This window comes from Salvia miltiorrhiza, chromosome 8, assembly GCF_028751815.1.
Source record: "Salvia miltiorrhiza cultivar Shanhuang (shh) chromosome 8, IMPLAD_Smil_shh, whole genome shotgun sequence".
NCBI classification, from domain to species: domain Eukaryota; kingdom Viridiplantae; phylum Streptophyta; class Magnoliopsida; order Lamiales; family Lamiaceae; genus Salvia; species Salvia miltiorrhiza.
The window spans coordinates 50190585-50192141 of record NC_080394.1 but is presented as its reverse complement, the minus strand read 5'-3'; the positions used below and the strand labels follow the sequence as shown (position 1 = coordinate 50192141).

At 48.0% G+C, this 1557-nt stretch overlaps 1 protein-coding gene across 1 annotated transcript; it reads left to right on the top strand.

The window, feature by feature from the left end:
- The first annotated feature begins 102 nt into the window (after nucleotides 1-102).
- LOC130998614 (uncharacterized) lies at nucleotides 103-1164 on the top strand. The gene has a single exon (XM_057924026.1). It carries the CDS (start codon nucleotides 103-105, stop codon nucleotides 1162-1164), a length of 1062 nt encoding a protein of 353 aa, XP_057780009.1.
- Nucleotides 1165-1557: the final 393 nt, after the last annotated feature.

The window sequence follows — 1557 nt, the reverse complement described above, 5'->3', positions numbered from 1 at the left end:
ACGGCAAGGAAGTTGAGGCCTTATTTCTTATCACATCGGGTAGTAGTGCAAACTGCTCTACCTTTCAGGCAGGTACTGGGACGGCCGGATTTGTCAGGGAGGATGGTCAAGTGGGCCGTGGAATTGGGGGAATATGACGTAGAGTATGAGCCGAGAACGGCAATCAAAGCACAAGCTCTTGCGGATTTCATCCAAGAAACCACTCGACGACCTGTGCAAGAATTTTGGATCACTTTTGTCGATGGGTCGGTAACAAAGGAAGGGTGCGGAATTGGGGAGTACATCATCTCCCCAAGCTATGGGATATATCAGTTTGCTATCAAGTTCACTTGCAGGATGTCCAACAATGAGACCGAGTATGAGGTCGTGGTCAGAGGAGCACATATTTTGTCAGAATTGCGGGCTGAGTGTGTTATCATCAGAACCGACTCCCAGTTGGTGGCTCAACAATTTTTGGGAGAATGCCATATCAAAGAAGATCGGATGCGGGCATATTACAATAAGATCAACGAAATGAAAGCAAAGTTCATGGAATTTAAAATTGAGCAGATTTCCCGGGAAGAAAACACAAAGGCAGACTTACTGGCGCGCATGGCTAGCGCAGTGGAACAAACGTGGAATGATGAGATCATATTGCTCTGTGATACCAGAGAAATGAGGACTTCACAAGTCTTTTCGGTGGAAATCAGGGATGACTGGCGGGCCCCAACTATGCATTTTCTCAAGACAGGGGAGAGGTTGAGCAAAGAATCCAATCAGAGGGCTCGCTACGAGAATTATTGTTTGATCAATGATCAACTCTACAAGCGGTCTTTTACCCACCCTTTATTAAAATGCTTATCTCCTGATGAAGCTGACTTTGCTCTAAAAGAAATTCATGCAGGTTGTTGTGGTGCACATACGGGATTCAGGGACCTTGTACGAAAAATCATTCGGGCAGGGTTCTATTGGCCTAACATCAACAAAGATGCCAGGGAATTCGTCCGCAAATGCGAGGCTTGCCAGGGACACGCCGGGAGAATCAACGTCCCAGGGGAAACCATGGGCGTCATGCATGCTGCATACCCATTCGACAAGTGGGGCATAGATATAGTCGGGAAACTGCCCACGGCACCAGGGGGCAAGTGCTTTCTCATTGTAGCAGTGGACTACTTCTCCAAGTAGGTGGAAGCTGATGCTGTTGCAAAAATCGATGAGGTCACAGTGGAACGGTTCATCTGGCGAAACATCTGTTGCCGATACGGAGTCCCCAGAATTATCATCTCAGACAACGGAACTCAGTTCACCGGGCAGAGAATTGCTGACTTTTGTGACCAAATGGACATCACTCAACGTTTCGTGTTCGTGGCTCATCCTCAAGCAAATGGGCAAGTGGAGCTAGCAAACAGATCAATCTGTGAGGGAATCAAAAAGCGGCTGAGTCAGAGCAGAGGGAAATGGGTCGAGGAGTTAGACACTGTCCTTTGGGCATACCGAACTAGCCCAAAGACAGCAACTGGAGAGGCGCCTTTCACTTTGGTATACGGATCCAATGCAGTCATACCAGCAGAGGCCAGA

What these genes read in the sequence shown, in the direction of transcription:
- LOC130998614 (XM_057924026.1), top strand. Translation starts at nt 103, where the DNA reads ATGGTCAAGTGGGCCGTGGAATTGGGGGAATATGACGTAGAGTATGAG.